The 14,347-nt window shown below is 34.5% G+C and overlaps 1 protein-coding gene across 4 annotated transcripts; it reads left to right on the forward strand.

The window, feature by feature from the left end:
* Window positions 1-2,510: 2,510 nt before the first annotated feature.
* On the forward strand, window positions 2,511-8,038 carry LOC119637570. Of its 4 annotated transcripts, none has more exons than XM_038033678.1 (4): window positions 2,511-2,731; window positions 2,795-3,120; window positions 3,179-3,319; window positions 3,372-3,777. In XM_038033678.1, the coding sequence occupies exons 2-4, from the start codon at window positions 3,054-3,056 to the stop codon at window positions 3,662-3,664; spliced, it is 501 nt and encodes a 166-aa protein (XP_037889606.1). In that variant the 5' UTR covers window positions 2,511-2,731; window positions 2,795-3,053; the 3' UTR covers window positions 3,665-3,777. The 4 variants fall into 4 exon arrangements, with proteins under 4 accessions (XP_037889606.1, XP_037889605.1, XP_037889608.1 ...); XM_038033677.1 differs by having other exon boundaries at window positions 2,828-3,120; XM_038033680.1 differs by adding an exon at window positions 7,781-8,038 and having other exon boundaries at window positions 2,514-3,120; window positions 3,372-3,521.
* The last annotated feature ends 6,309 nt before the right edge of the window (window positions 8,039-14,347 follow it).

Here is a 14,347-nt window from a genome sequence, read left to right on the forward strand (position 1 = left end):
AACCCTATACAATAGATCAAAGGGAGAGAGTGAGAACGAATTTGTGCAAAAAGTCAAAAATTGAAACTAACAAATAAATAGAAGAATTTAGTTCATTAAAAATCATCATTAAAACTCACTACTAAGTGAAGATAAATTATGAGATAATTGTTTTGTTAAAACCTACCTATCCGTTAAGATATTTTGTTAAGAGTAAACGTAAATAAAATTTGAAATTAGGAATGAAAACTTACGTCTAACTAAACAAAAGAGGAAACATGCTATTAAAACTAAAATAACTAAAATTAAACTCCGAGTAGAAGCCTTAAAAATCTCAATTAAATTACATGCCGTGGCCTGTTACAAAAGAGAACATATTGTTAAAAATTATGTAGATTAAAATTTAAATCTAATAAATGTGTGATGATTAAACTGTACATTTTTATAAAGAAATCTAAGAAAACTTCATTTGGAATTGAAATGTTGTAGGATCAAAGTCGATATATCTACGAGGTAAGATGCGACTATTAGGTGCCTTTCATATCCTCAATGGTTTTGTCGGCATCAAAAACTATAGATGAAGCAGTTCATGTGAATAAGATAAGTGGTATTTTGACGTAATTTCGTTATATAATTTTGGGTTCATCTATATAGATGTACGCATATAAATAAGTGTTTTGTCAATTTTCAATATAAACTTTTGATCGGCAAGTGAGTGCAATAGTTTTATGACGGTAGTAGAATGAGATTATGGTAATTGGACGATAGGTGGTAAGATAATGATATAAAGGGCGAACAGATATGCCCATAAACTAACTCAAAACGAGTGCTGATCTAGAAACAGAAGGACGGAAATTGATGACGAATAAACGGATAGACGTAAAACACAATAGCTCAAATGTGTTAAATCGGTACTTATTAAACAACCGGTAAGTTGAACAAAATGAAAAAAAGTCAACGCCAACAATCAACATATTACAAAAATTGGTTATATTGGTCAACAGCTCTAGTACATTTGTTTAACAAAAAAAAAAAAAAAATTTAAAATAGTTTATTTTAAATTTAAAAGTTATTTATCTAATCTATATAATTGTACTAATTCATATCTTATTTTATTACATGCTTTGAAATTTTGGTTTATATGCTGCATTATTTCCAATTTAAAAATGATTTATCGAATTGTTTTATTAAAGTGTGTTATATTAAAATCAAATGTCCAGCAGCTACGCTGCTTTCCGAAAACTCGTCGGTAAGAAGTGGTAGATTCTCAATCAATTCCAGCAACGATTTAATGTCCAAACTCAGCTCATTCTTATAAAAAGCAATTTGCTTATGCATACTATGCTAGTGCATGTATCATACTATCTGAATCGATATCCCACTTTGCGCTTTTTATTTAAAAAACATTTAAGTTGGATTGTATAATTTGTAAATTCTTTTTATTATATTTAATGTATTTTGTATTATATTTAATATTTTAATGAGCCTACTCACTTCTTTTCTTTTCTAAGCTTTTTTTCTTGTCATTTTATTCTGAAAGCCTGGAGAGCGGTTTTCGTATACTTCCTGCCCTTTACATACGGTATTTATTAAGTGCTTTTCTATCGTTTTTTCTTACCTAATTGACTTTTGCTTGTATATATTTTAAATTTTACATCTTTTTGAATTTATTTATTTAGTTTAATTTATTCTTCTTTCTACTGGTTGTCGCATAATAAAAATGCAAACCTTTGCAACTAATGCAACTAATTCAATTTTATTCAATTTTTTTCCGTTTTGCTTGTTTTTCGCAGTAATAATAAAAATACGAATAACTATATTAAAGTCTGAAACCATATGATTTTGTTCTGCTCTCACAAATACGTTGCTGCTCCCTATTAAAAATAACGTACGCGGAAATCTTAAAATTATGCTAAAAATGTGTGTCAACGTAACGCAAGCTATAGATTCACTGCAAACATCTTCACAGCTTTTCATTCCACTTCATCGCAATAATCAATGCAAAATTTAATTTAGTTTTAGATTTATTTTCTGTATGGTTGTTTTTCCTACGTTTGCTGTCCATATTTATGTAGGTTTCTTTATTTTTTTTATTTAAGCCCACAAATAATGGCCTTCATTCTTCACTATTTTATAGGAAAATATAAACAAATCTGTATACGTAAACACCTATTATATGGGCTGAGTAGCAAAAGGTTGGAAATCAACACAGATGTTACGATATCAAAAGTAATGTGAAAACAAAAAATCATTTGTATGTTGATAAATGAGAAAAATAAGTCGAAAAATTTATGACGGCATAGGAAACCCTTTCCTATTATTAATCGTTGTATTATTTAAAAAGGACTCTTTAATAGAATACACTTCAATATAACAATTTGACATATTTGTTTTGGATTAAAGATCAATCGAGACATTTTGCGTTCACGCAATTTAGCGATTTACACCGCTACCTTTTCTTACAGCCTGTCAACAACACATGTAAATATTCGCAGCCAAATTATGAATCTATTTCTTTAGACACTCGTTTACTTTCGTAACTTTCAGCTCTTTCGCAATACTCTTCATACACTTCATCACTCCTTAACCTACAAAATTCAATCTACGCGGTATCGTCTTTTAATACCTTGAAGGAGAAGAAAGTTCAAGTACAATTTCTTCAAAAGTTAAGATAGAAAATGGGACCAGAAAATTAATTTGAAAATCGCGAAAGATAATATTATTACTAATTACGCGTTGGACGCCATAACTGGTATTACATTTATGTATACGTCTGTACACATTTATAATCCAGTCATCTATCGACTTTATAAAGGTTCAAATAAAGAAAACATTGAATCTTTTTTAGTTAAGTCATCAGCACTTGTCTATTATTGGATTGCTGGCTTAGAGAAGAAGAAGAAAATAAACCATCATTGTGCGAGCCTCTTATGCTTGTTAATAAGAAACCTGCTTGCAAACAAGAATCTTCGTAGAGACATAAACAGCTTTAGAAAGCATCGAATCGTCATTCTTTTGTTGTTAATTCTGTTTTTTCATCGAATGGTTTATGTTTTTTAGTAGGTTCATCAGAAATGAGTTTGTGTGCGCTTAAATTTATGTTTCTACCTTTATTTTTTGTACTCCTTGCAAGCAGAAACGGTAAGCAATTTATGCATGGTCAGTAAGATGATTTAAAGATGTAATTTTTTAATCCAAGGCTCAGCTATATGGTGCTATCGTTGCACTTCGAGTACACCAGGATGTGGGGAGGATTTCAGTTGGCGTGGAATTGGTTATTTAGGTGAACAATGCTCTGAAAACAAAGACATATGTGTAAAAGTAATCGAAAGAAGAGGAGGTGACAAGTTTTGCAAAATTATTGTGCATTGTTAATATTTCATTTATTTTAGCTAAAGAAATCATCACGCGGGATTGTTTAAGTTCCTTAAGTTTGCGTACGGACATCCCAGCAGATAAATACGAAGGGTGTCGTCCAGCGGCAAACGATGTTCATTTGGCTCATTATGTCAACCACACCGTTAAGGAACACGATGTTAAACGTAATTATTATAGCAATGTTACTTTTTGCTTTTGCTTTTTAGACCACCGTTGTAATAAGAGTGGAAGGTTTTTGAAAGGAAATCCAATAGTAACTTTGAGTTTGTCCAGCGCAATTATATTTTTTGCAGTTCACGTTTATTAAACATCTTGCATTATAGCATGTATATAAACGCTTTCATTATGTTACGTTTTCGTCTTTTCAATTTCGCTTATACTGCGTAAACTAAATAAACTGTTTGTTCAATACAAGTGAAATAGGTGTTTATGCAAATATTGAAAACGATGATTATATGCCATAAAGAGAGAAAACTAAAATTCTATCTTGTTTACGTTTGACGGTTGGTCTTTCGTTTATTTTAGTAAAGAAAAAAAATGAAATTGCTTAAGTAGTTTGTTTACTATTCTATCGATTGATTTTACAGATTGAATGTATGTGCCACGATTTTCAACCGAAAATAGGTATCTACTTTTCAACATAATAGCTGCGAACGCTTTAAATAACGGAACATGACTGCAGCAATTATATACGGCGTTTTAGTTGAGCTCATGTTAAAGGTCGCATTATTGCAAAAATTTGAACATCTTGGTCCTATAGCATGTCGATTTACGGTATATTAATCGTAAAATAAAGTGAACACGAAACTAATTATAATTAATATCGCAGACTTCCTTAAACGCCCCGAACACTAAAAAATTTATTATGTAAATGTAAATAAAAGTTAACTAACTCTGGTTAAGCCCACTTTAACTTATATTATAAACTCTAGTCCTGTTATTTTCGCGCGAAATTATAATGCAACGCTGTATGACTTCGTTTTACAGCTTTATATATAAGCGAGTATAACTTTCAGTAATTTAGTCTCTTAAGTAAACACACCTCGCGGTGAAAGCTCTAAATATCAATGCATTGGTGCGGCAGCCAAAAGCAGCGCGCAAGCAGTAATCTTTTCTTTAGTTGTTCAGCAGCAGTTGAGCGACCAGGTAGGTCAAAATAGTAGTAGTCCTTTCGGCCAGGAACGAGGTCCATAAGATAACAATGTGCGCTTTCATCATTCTCTTACGGATCTTTGGGCCGAAAGTGTACTCTAGCTTGATAGCTAACCAGTGGTTGGGAGTTCGTTATTTTCCGTCCGGAACGAGGTCCTTAAGGCAACAGTGTGCGCTTGAATCATTATCTTATAGACTCTCGGCTCCAAAGGACGCCCCAGCTTTGTAGTTGACCAGTAATTAGCACGTCCCTATGGGGGTCCTTAAAATAACAGTTTGCGCTTGCATCATTATTTTATAGACTCCCGGTCCGAAAGAATACCCCGGCCTACAAAAGCTAGTAGTTCGTCACTTTCGGAACGAGGTCCTCGAGATACCAGTGTGCGCTTGCACCATTATCTCACAGACGCCCGGCCCGAAAGTGCATCTTTAGGGACCCGGTAGACTGCCTGCTGAACCACTAAAAACATCAATTAACAGAGCATACAGAGAATTTCATTTTCGCAATACAATCGCACGTGAGTTATATCTCCCCGGTAAAGAGAAAGCTTAATGCGTGTTGGCTTTTTTTCACCACGAAGTTACGTTGTAAATAAGGCTATCTTGTATGCTTCTTGGATTCCATAAATATATATTTGATCTAACACCAAAATACGGAGGTTCTGTTAATTCAACGAACAAATTTTCTTGCAGAGACTGAAGAAAATTTGTGGTATTACTGTGTTCGTGTGACATAATCGGCTGAGGGTTGCGTTCTAAATACCCACCCCCATTGAATTATCTGTGAATGCTCAACACTTTCAGCTATAGTCTGGCCCACAAGGTGCTTGTATGTACTACAGCCAGATTGTATTCAATTTATAACGTTCTTTGAATCCGACCGCCTAATATTATGATGATTGAATGTGGATTTGCTTAGTCTGTTTGCAAGCGCATTATTAATCCCAACAGAGTGGACTGTGGTTTTTGTGGAGCGCATTTCGCTATTATAGGTTATTTCAATACATCCGGCCGTCTATTTACGGTTTAATAAACGGTTTAGTTCATCTTAAATGCGCTGGATTTAGGGGTAGGGAAATCGTGATACTTGCATCGACTGTTCGATGCCGAGACGAAGAAAAGTAGAACTTTTCAATTGAATATTCAACAGCTTAATAAAATATCGTCCTTTAACATTCTAATTCTACTATCATTGTTTGATGGTTTCTTTCATTTGCATTGCTGGTCTGACGGCGTCCTTGTTAAATCTTTTTTACCATGAAAAAAAAAAACTACGCCTATTAAACTGGAGCCATCTGATAAACATCTAAAAAACTGAATCACAAGTTTATTGTTCTTTATCTGAATGTGTATGGCCCCAACACGAAACTTAATGATTTGACAGTTAGTACTATAGACTGCGATTAGAACAATGCAGTTCTTACCCACGCTTGGTTTAAATCAAATGCCAACCATGCTGAGATTTTTCGTCAGGACTTTTAGGTCTTCAGAAGGGATAGAGAACGTGCTGAGAGGTGTTTTTAAGATCGGTAATTTCATCCGTTCATTTGTTTAAGTTTTCACCCAATAGCGTTCGGGATTTGATTACGCTTTGATGTTGATGCGATACCATTAATTTCAAAAAAATTTCACAACTACCAAATATTATTGGCAATTCCTTGTTCCTTAATGTCTTTTACATTACAATCAGTAAGCGCAACACTTAAGCTTTTGGAAAAGTTTTTTGATTATAACTTTTTGATAAAATCGAGAGAAAAGTTTGGCCTACCCAATATGAGCAGACTGCGCCGGAATTCTGAGTGGTTGCGATTTTTCATATTTTTATCAGGCAATATTTTCTCCCGCTTCAAACTTTCACTTAAAGAATTTCTTTCAATAAAGATCCTTTCATAGCCACCACGGAAGAATGGTGGGATTACGTATTTTGTTATAATGTTTGCAACATCCGAAAGAAAGCTTGTGAGACCGTATAAAATATATGTGTTCTTGATTGTGAAATTCGGAATTGCTGGAGCCATATTTACCCGTCTGTATGGTGTGTGTTGTTGACACTCTCCTGAAGACATTCACTTAAAATTTAGTGCTAACATTGGAAGCTTTTGCACGCAGGCTGTTATTGAAAATGGGTCAAATTGGTCAAAGTACAAGCCCGCAGTGAAGCGTAAACTGTGCGCAAGTACGTTTTTCTAACCAAAAATTTGAAACATTTATTTTACCGAAAACTATCTATTAGTAAAAAATCTTGAAACTGCATTTTTTTGTTCGTTTTCTTATTATTTTTTAAATGCACAAAAATTTTCTGAATTTCAAATTTTGAAAGTGAAGGTATTTTTAATATTTGACAACTTAGCATAAAAAGAAAACAATTTTAAATTGAGAATGACACAAACAAGACATTTAGTTGGTATGAGATTTACTTCTGAGAGTCAACTGAATTGGGCTGTTCATTTATTTTAGCTGAGTTTCATATGTAAGTAATAAGTAAATAAAAAAGTATTAACTCTTTTTGGTTTGACATTTCTATATTTTGTTTCTGCTTTCATCATTTTGTGTCGTTTCCAACTATATTTGTTTTTTCTTATTTTCACTTACTTTGCAGACAGTTCGCTCAATCCACTTTCTCAATTTTATTCGGTTGTTTCTATTAGAGGTATTTGTGTTTTCAGCTTTATTTTATTATAGGCAGAGTTGCCAATTTGCAGTGGTACCGATAATTGAAATTAAAAAATTTATGTGTTCTTTGATTAAACTTCAAAGAATATCAATCTGTCGTTATCTTTAACACATTTTAAAAAGTAAAAGATCAAATATCATTTCATATCTTAATATGTAGTCAAAAAACTTAAACTATTTAAAGAAAAACGTAATATATATAAACAAGTGTGTAACACAGTGTACTTTAAAAGGAGAAATCAAATTGAAGAGAACTTAACCGTTAGGAACACGGGTATACTATTTACAAGCGGAAACATAGTGAAACTAGATTCTTGGTAAGTATTTGAGTAAGTTTTTCATATGTAGGAGAACTATGGAATAGTTTTTGCGGTATTGCTTACGAATTAATCCCGCTGTTTGCTAGAAACTGTCGATTCAAAATATAGTATCATTTGCACACGATATTAATATTTTTCATTCAAACAAGGCATTCATCAATATAAATAAACATTTGCAGAAATAATTCGACATGATAGAAAAATAGGGCGTTGGTTGGATGTTAAAAATAGACACTGATATTTTTTATATATTTTTATATATTTTCTCTTTTTTTTAGATTTCCCTTGGCGAAATACAACTGCGACATGAGAACAAACTCTAAATTGTTCGGAATAACATCAAATCTAAACAATATAAATATATCTTCAAAGAATAAAGTTAGACATAGGGATATAGATATAGATTGATATAAGAACAACTGTCTTTTACCATATATACACACGGGTAACTGATAAATCTACTCAGTTTGTTATATCCAACAACAATAGTAAACGCACGACCAAACTTTATTAAATAAAGATGCACAGTTAACATTAAAATCCAAAAAATTCTGATTGCTATCTCAATGAAATGATAGTGTATTGTTTTCTGTTACCATAATGAACGTCCTTTTTATCCTAATCTAAAATGAAATGAGGTTTTTTTTTCCTTCTTTTTTATCAAATTATTATATTAAAAATTGTAGAATCTTTGCAAATCAAATTAAGCACAATCTGTAAAATGACCACCACTTTAAGCTTAGTATACTATAGAGCACTCTCAAGGACCAATGTACAAAAACAAAGTGATATTGTGTACTATTGTTTATTATAGTCTAAGATTGAATATGCATTGTTCCTTAATAAGCACCAAAGAATTCGGCTGTACGGTGGACAACAAGTTGTTTGTGTATTCTATCGTCAGGTTCTGTTCAATTAATAACGGTTTTTGAATTGAGCCATGCCACAATACGCTGCGGCTTAATGTCATGATGGTTGATTATATTAGGTGCTTGAATGTATTTGGCTATTTTCTCACTTGAAAAGGGCATTTGTTAAGAAAAATTGGTAAAATATGTATTAACTAACATATTTTCCATCATTTTCTGGCAACAAGGTGATGCTGTGTTGAAAGAACAACATTGGCTTGGCAGCGATCCCATCATTGACTTCTTCTTGCACTCTTTCAGTATTTCGAAATCGCGTGCCAGCCAAGCAACGCTGCACCGATCTGAACAAGTGGAATCAGAAGGCGCCAAGTCTGGCGCTGGGCTCGGTAGACCTTTCCATTCGAGCTGCACAATGTATCCTTGAGAACTCTTGCAATCTGTGGCCAAGCGTTTTAATGTAAAAGGATGACTTCGCGTCTGTTAACTGCCGTTGCTGGCCTTTTTCGCAACTAAACATTGTTCTATTTCTTCATTTGACCTCGATTCCTAATACACTACACCTTGCTGATCCCATCATATGCACAGCAAAACTTTATGGCCACGAATATCCCGCTTCGACGTCCAGCTGGATGACTCTCTTGGACTATCCCATGAGTTTTTGCAATTGGGATTGTTGTAGTAGATGCGCTTTTTTTGCCAGTCACAATATACCATAGGAAAACTTTTCTCTTTCTGCCTGGTAAGCTGTGCAATCGCGATGTTGAAACGGTTTGAAATGATATTTTCAGTTAATTCGTATGTTAGCCATTTTCCTTCCTTTTAGATCTTTTCCACCACATGTAAAAGGCTAGAAACAGTTGATTCATGAAGCGTTAAGCTGTTCGAAATTTTGTTGAGAGTTTGAGGAAGCTCTTCGAACTTTTTTTGTTCCTCCAGGTTGTTCTTTGCCATTGATGTCAAAATCATCGGTTTTAAACCGTTGAAACCAAACCCGACAATTGGCATATGGTGAAGCAGCATCATCATAAGTTTGTAAACGTGTTTGAAAGGCTTCGGCAGTGGGTTGCTTCAAATCAAGTAACAAAAGTAATGAATGTCGAAGATTCAATTTTGAGCGTTCCAGGATGAACATCAGCATACATTATACAACTCAATAATACTAAAGGGAAAAAGGTTATTTTCAAATAGTCAAAATCATCGAATTTAACCTTCATGTACATCGGTACTTCGCATTACTTTATCATTTTTACCAGTGGGTTTCGCTGAGCAAAGTACATGCAAGCATCAAAATTCTTATCACCCAAAAACTGAAACAAAACCACCGTTGCAAAAATGCTTGCCGAAAGAAATTTAAGTAAATCAAGATGCATAAAACATCTAGTTATTAAAGGTTATATAAAACAATATTCGAGAATCACATTATCGTCTTGTGTTCTAAGTAGTGCGTGTTTTCTTTTTCGCCTGCGATTTTTTAATAGTTTTCGGTGTTTTTGCGTAATTAGCTAGTGTCTTTTCAGTGTCTTTGCAACAACTGATTATCGCGGATACCGTATGTGCCTTTGTTTCATCAAAAAATATAATATATAATAAAAAGAGTAAAAAAAAAAAAACAAAAAAGAAAAATAAAAATAAAAAATAATTGACATTATCCTCAATAGTTCCCAAAGCTTTTCAAGTGAGTGGTTATTTCGCAAATTACTAAATAATAGACAACCATAAAGAATAATGGCCCCGAAGCTGCCAGATAAAAACTCAAATAGATTTCATCTATTAGCGGACATAACCCCTCAAAGAAAAAAATTAAAAATTCCGACTTGCCGGTGTTGTCAATTAGTGACATCACTCCTATTGATAAAAAATATATTGTTATTTCTTCAACCGATGCTAGAGTAACAATATCCCAAATTAGCCCTTTTGCTATAAAAAGAGCCCTACATAGCATTACAACACACATAGACTCTATCTCGATTCTACGCGATGGGAATTTACTGGTCCTCGCTGGGAACCCGCGCGCAACCGAAAAGCTCATAAAGTCGAAATCTTTAGCTAATCTATGTGCTATTTCCGCTAAACTGCATGAAAAACTTAACTCAGTTAAAAGCGTAATTTATGCCCCGTGCTTAAAGCATGTGTCGGAAAATGAAATTGTTCGCGAAATGGGCAATCAAGGAGTGACTGAAGTATATAAATTCACCAAACTGAATGATGACGGAAAAACACGCACGGAAGAATTATTTTAACCTTTGATCGCTATCGATCACCGCGAACAGTTGATGTGGCGTGGTATAAATGTAATTTAGAACTATACATTCCAAATCCTATGAGGTGCAAAAACTGCCAACGCCTGAGTCAGTTGCCAATCAGTAACATCACTCTTATTGACAAAAAATTTATTGTCATATATTCAACTGATGCTAGCATAACAATTTCACAAATCCGTCCTTTGCTGCAACAAAGCCCTAGCATTACAAGCATTACAACATGTATAGACTATATTTCGATTCTATGCGATTGAAATTTACTTGTCCTCGCTGGGAGCCCGCGCGGAACCGAAAACCTCATAAAATCGAAATCATTAGCTAATTTATGTGCTATTTCCGCTAAACTGCATGACAAACTAAACTCGGTTAAAGGCCTAGTTTATGCCACATGCTCAAAGCATGTGCCGGAATATGAAATTGTTCGCGAAATGGGCAATCAAAGAGTGACTGAAAAAATTCACCAAATTAAATGACGATGGAAAAGCTCGTTCTCCTACAGGAAGGATTATTTTGACTTTTGACCGCTATCGGTTATTGCAAATTGCTGATGTGGCTTGGTATAAATGTAAAGTAGAACATGTAGAAATTCTATAATAGAACATTAAAGGACTTATTAATAATTTTGATGAACTTTGTACACTCATAAGTGATTTTAATCCAAATTATATCGCTTCAAGAGACCCATTGTAGAAGCTCTTTTAATCCTACCACCCACATCATATATTGGATTTTCCACGAATGCTGCTCAAAATTCATATTCCAAACAAGGAGTTGGTGTTTTTATAAAATCAAGTATACCTCACAAGCGCATAAATTTAAGCACATACGTACAATCCGTAGCGATACAAATAATGTTAAACATAAAATTTATAGTGCTTTCGCCCTAAGTCCCACCTTCGCAATCATTTTTCCACAAGAACTCTACAATTTATTCTCTGTACTTTCCCCCTCATTAATTATTTGCGGCGACTTGAACAGCTGGAATACCATCCGGGGCTCAACAGTGAACAACACACGTGGTACTGTTTTAGAAAAGGCCTTCATTCAAAGCAATCTCTGCATTTTAAATGATGGAAAACCAACCCACTTTTCAACTCATCACACTTTTTCGCATATTGATTTAACATGTTGTTCTCCCTCATTTCTTCCTTTGGTTTCCTGGCCTATTTCTGATTATCTACTTAATAGTGATTAGTTTCCAATCATAATCGATTTTAAACTTTCAAAGTCCTCTGTTACTCCAGCAAAAAGGGGCAAATTCCTCCTAGATAAAGCGGATGGGATTAATTACTCTAAACATATCGCGTCATTTCTGAATTCAAAGCCGTTTAGCCGGACGTGCTACCATTATGCTACTATTATATGTAAGGCCATTTGCACGGCTGCTCATCTCTGCATTCTTCAATCCAACAGTTTTTTAAACGAGCTAGGTTTCCTTGGTGGAACAACACGCTTTCGTTATTGAGGAAAAAAAAAGGATCTATGGCACCGCTTTAAGAGATGTTCTGATCATGATCATTTGTTATTATACAAAAAGGCCAATACTCTATTCCGGAAGGATTTACAAAAATCAAAGGCACCTAGTTTCGAACTTTTTCGAAAAGTATTTACAGAAATACATCAATGAAAGTTGTCTGGAACAAAATTATACAGACTCAATGGGACTTCAAATCTGAACGGAGTTTCTGCCATCTGTACTCCCAATGGAACTCTAACTGACCCAGATGAGATTTCTAATTACTTTGGAAAAGTGTGGTGCGAACACTCCTCTGACAGCAACTTCATCGAAAATAAAAAGACTCCAATTTCTCTTTCAAATGGTATTGACAGATGTGCCACCTCCCTGGAATATTGCACATCTGCCTTAGAATTTGAAAGTTGTCTCCTCAAATCGAAAGGGAGGACACCTGATCTACATCGCATCTCCTACCAAGTGATCTGTGCACTGTCTAATTCAAGTAAAAAGAAATTAATGGACCTATATAATACGGTATTTTTGACTGGTCATATACCTTACATGTGGAAACTGGCAGCAGTTGTTCCAATTCCAAAGTCAAAAAATGTCTCCATCGCATCGGATTATCGCCCAATCTTTCTTTTATCTTGCCTCTCAAAGGCATTGGAAAAGATTATGGCATCTAGATTATGTGGGTTCCTTCAGTCCAAGAACCTGATAACAAAGCAACAAGTTGGTTTCAAGCGGGGTAGGGGGTGCATAGACGCTCTTCTACACATTGATTTTTTCATGAGCAAAGCAATTTCTGAATGGAATCATGTAACAATTCTCTCTATTGATTTCGAAAAAGCATTTGACAGAATTGGTCTTCATGCCATTTTAAAACTCTTGAAATCATGGAATGTTGGACCCAAAATCTTCAACTACATCAAATCATTCATGTCGCATCGGCGGTTTAAAGTTAGAATCAACGATCATCTTTCCGATTCCTTTCCGCTAATGAATGGTATTCCGCAAGGATCTCCTCTTTCTTTCACGCTTTTCCAGATCGTCTTCAACGAAATTAGCAAAATTCTTTGCCATGTACCGAGAATCGAACATTGTCTTTACGCGGACGATGTATACATTTTTACAAAAGAAAAAGATAGCACCAAGGCAATCAACATTCTCGAATCTATTGCACGAGAGATCTCCGCATGGGCAAACTCGTCAGGGGCTAAAATTTCCATACAAAAATCCAAAAAATGCACGTTTGTCGAAAGCAGACTTACGATGTAGGAAATCTATTGACGCATATTAATGGTTTACCAATACTAAACGTGCAGACGCTGCATATTCTCGGGCTAACGTTTTCCAACAAATATCGTTGGAAAGCACACTGTCTTCGGTTAAAAAATTCTATTTTAACAAGGGTGAACTTCATACAGTACGTTGCTTGGAAAAGCCATGCGCACATTGACACTATTGCTTATCTTAACAAAATGCTTGTTTTAAGCAAGATTGACTACGCTTTGATTATTTATGGCAATAGCTGCAAGTCTAATATCTGCATCCTCAAATCGGTCTATCACCAAGCCGTGAGAGCAAGTTGTTATGCTTTTCGGGCGATGCCCATAAATAATATTATAATTGAAACTGGTCTCCCAACTTTCGAAAATAGACTGTATGAGTTAAAAGCTATAAATAGTCCCTAAGCTTCTTAATTCAATCAAATCCATTCTCGGTGATGACGTAAGAAAGATTATTATTGCGAAGAATATTCAAAAGTCACTATCTCCAATTGACTAATGTTTGTACGTCGCAAAGGAATTGGACATTCCCTTAAACATTTTCCGGTCTTTTGGTCTTAAACCTGGTTATGCATAAGAAAGAAGATATTCCAGATTACGTCTTCAGGAATCTAATAGCTGAAAAAACCCAGGTATTGGACAGTACTGGTTGGCATCTTTTATACATAGACGGTTTAAAATCTTCTGGTCTGCTTCCTGCTTGTGCCTTGGTAGATGCTTCAGGACAGGTTCTTCTCAATCACATATTTCACGAAAGTACTTCAACTTTCACAACCGAAGCCAGAGCTATTCTTCACGCTGCGAAGCTTTCTCATAAAAACGAACTCAAAACCGTCATTGTTACCGACAGTTTATCTGTATTACACGCTATACGGAATCTTTCGACTTCCAGATGGAGCATCATCGATAATTTAAGGAATATTATTACAACACCCGGCGGAAAAATTAAAATGTTATAGGTAGTTAGTCA

This window comes from Glossina fuscipes, unplaced genomic scaffold (genome assembly GCF_014805625.2).
Source record: "Glossina fuscipes isolate IAEA_lab_2018 unplaced genomic scaffold, Yale_Gfus_2 60, whole genome shotgun sequence".
Lineage (NCBI taxonomy): Eukaryota > Metazoa > Arthropoda > Insecta > Diptera > Glossinidae > Glossina > Glossina fuscipes.

What these genes read in the sequence shown, in the direction of transcription:
- LOC119637570 (XM_038033678.1), top strand. Translation starts at nt 3,054, where the DNA reads ATGAGTTTGTGTGCGCTTAAATTTATGTTTCTACCTTTATTTTTTGTA. An exon ending in ACTCCTTGCAAGCAGAAACG is followed by an intron (nt 3,121 to 3,178) that starts GTAAGCAATTTA and finishes TTTTAATCCAAG; the next exon opens with GCTCAGCTATATGGTGCTAT. An exon ending in AGTAATCGAAAGAAGAGGAG is followed by an intron (nt 3,320 to 3,371) that starts GTGACAAGTTTT and finishes CATTTATTTTAG; the next exon opens with CTAAAGAAATCATCACGCGG.